General features: G+C 64.9%; 1 protein-coding gene across 1 annotated transcript in view; it reads right to left on the bottom strand.

Annotated features, from left to right (window-relative positions):
* Positions 1-409, bottom strand: part of UNC5B (unc-5 homolog B (C. elegans)) — a gene marked incomplete at its 5' end in the record, with an annotated part of 87,075 nt that extends 86,666 nt beyond the window's left edge. The window contains one exon of the mRNA XM_010852399.1: positions 334-409. Coding sequence (XP_010850701.1) covers positions 334-409 — 76 coding nt within the window. The remainder of the gene's footprint in view (positions 1-333) is intronic.
* Between the last annotated feature and the right edge of the window lies 1 nt (position 410).

The raw sequence follows: 410 nt of genomic DNA, 5'->3' as shown, positions 1-410 counted from the left end.
TTTTTACCAGCCGCTGCCAAGCACGCGCGGAACTCGGGGTCTCGTGGAGACCGGTCCTCCAGGAGGCGCACACCCCGACTCGGATACCATTCCAGGGAAAAGAAGCGACCGACCCCTCCTTTCCAAGTAGGAGCTAGAGGGCCTGCGCACCCCGCGCGAGATGGCTGCACCAATCGCCCACTTTGGTGGGGCAGAGAAATCTACCTTCGAACTTGGGCGCCCTTGCCTCTTTCCCTGCGCGCACTAACAGAGCGATGGACCACCTCAACTTCGGGGCAGAGGGAGGCGCCAGGGTTCCCTTGCCCCACTCCCCCATGCCCGATAGCTCCCTACCTGCTTGGCTCAGCCTCAGATCCCAGCAGAGCAGCAGCGCCAGCAGCAGCGCACCCCGCGCTCCGCTCCGGGCCCAC

This window comes from Bison bison, unplaced genomic scaffold (genome assembly GCF_000754665.1).
Source record: "Bison bison bison isolate TAMUID 2011002044 unplaced genomic scaffold, Bison_UMD1.0 scf7180017864309, whole genome shotgun sequence".
NCBI lineage: Eukaryota > Metazoa > Chordata > Mammalia > Artiodactyla > Bovidae > Bison > Bison bison.
This window is presented reverse-complemented; position numbering and strand designations above follow the sequence as displayed.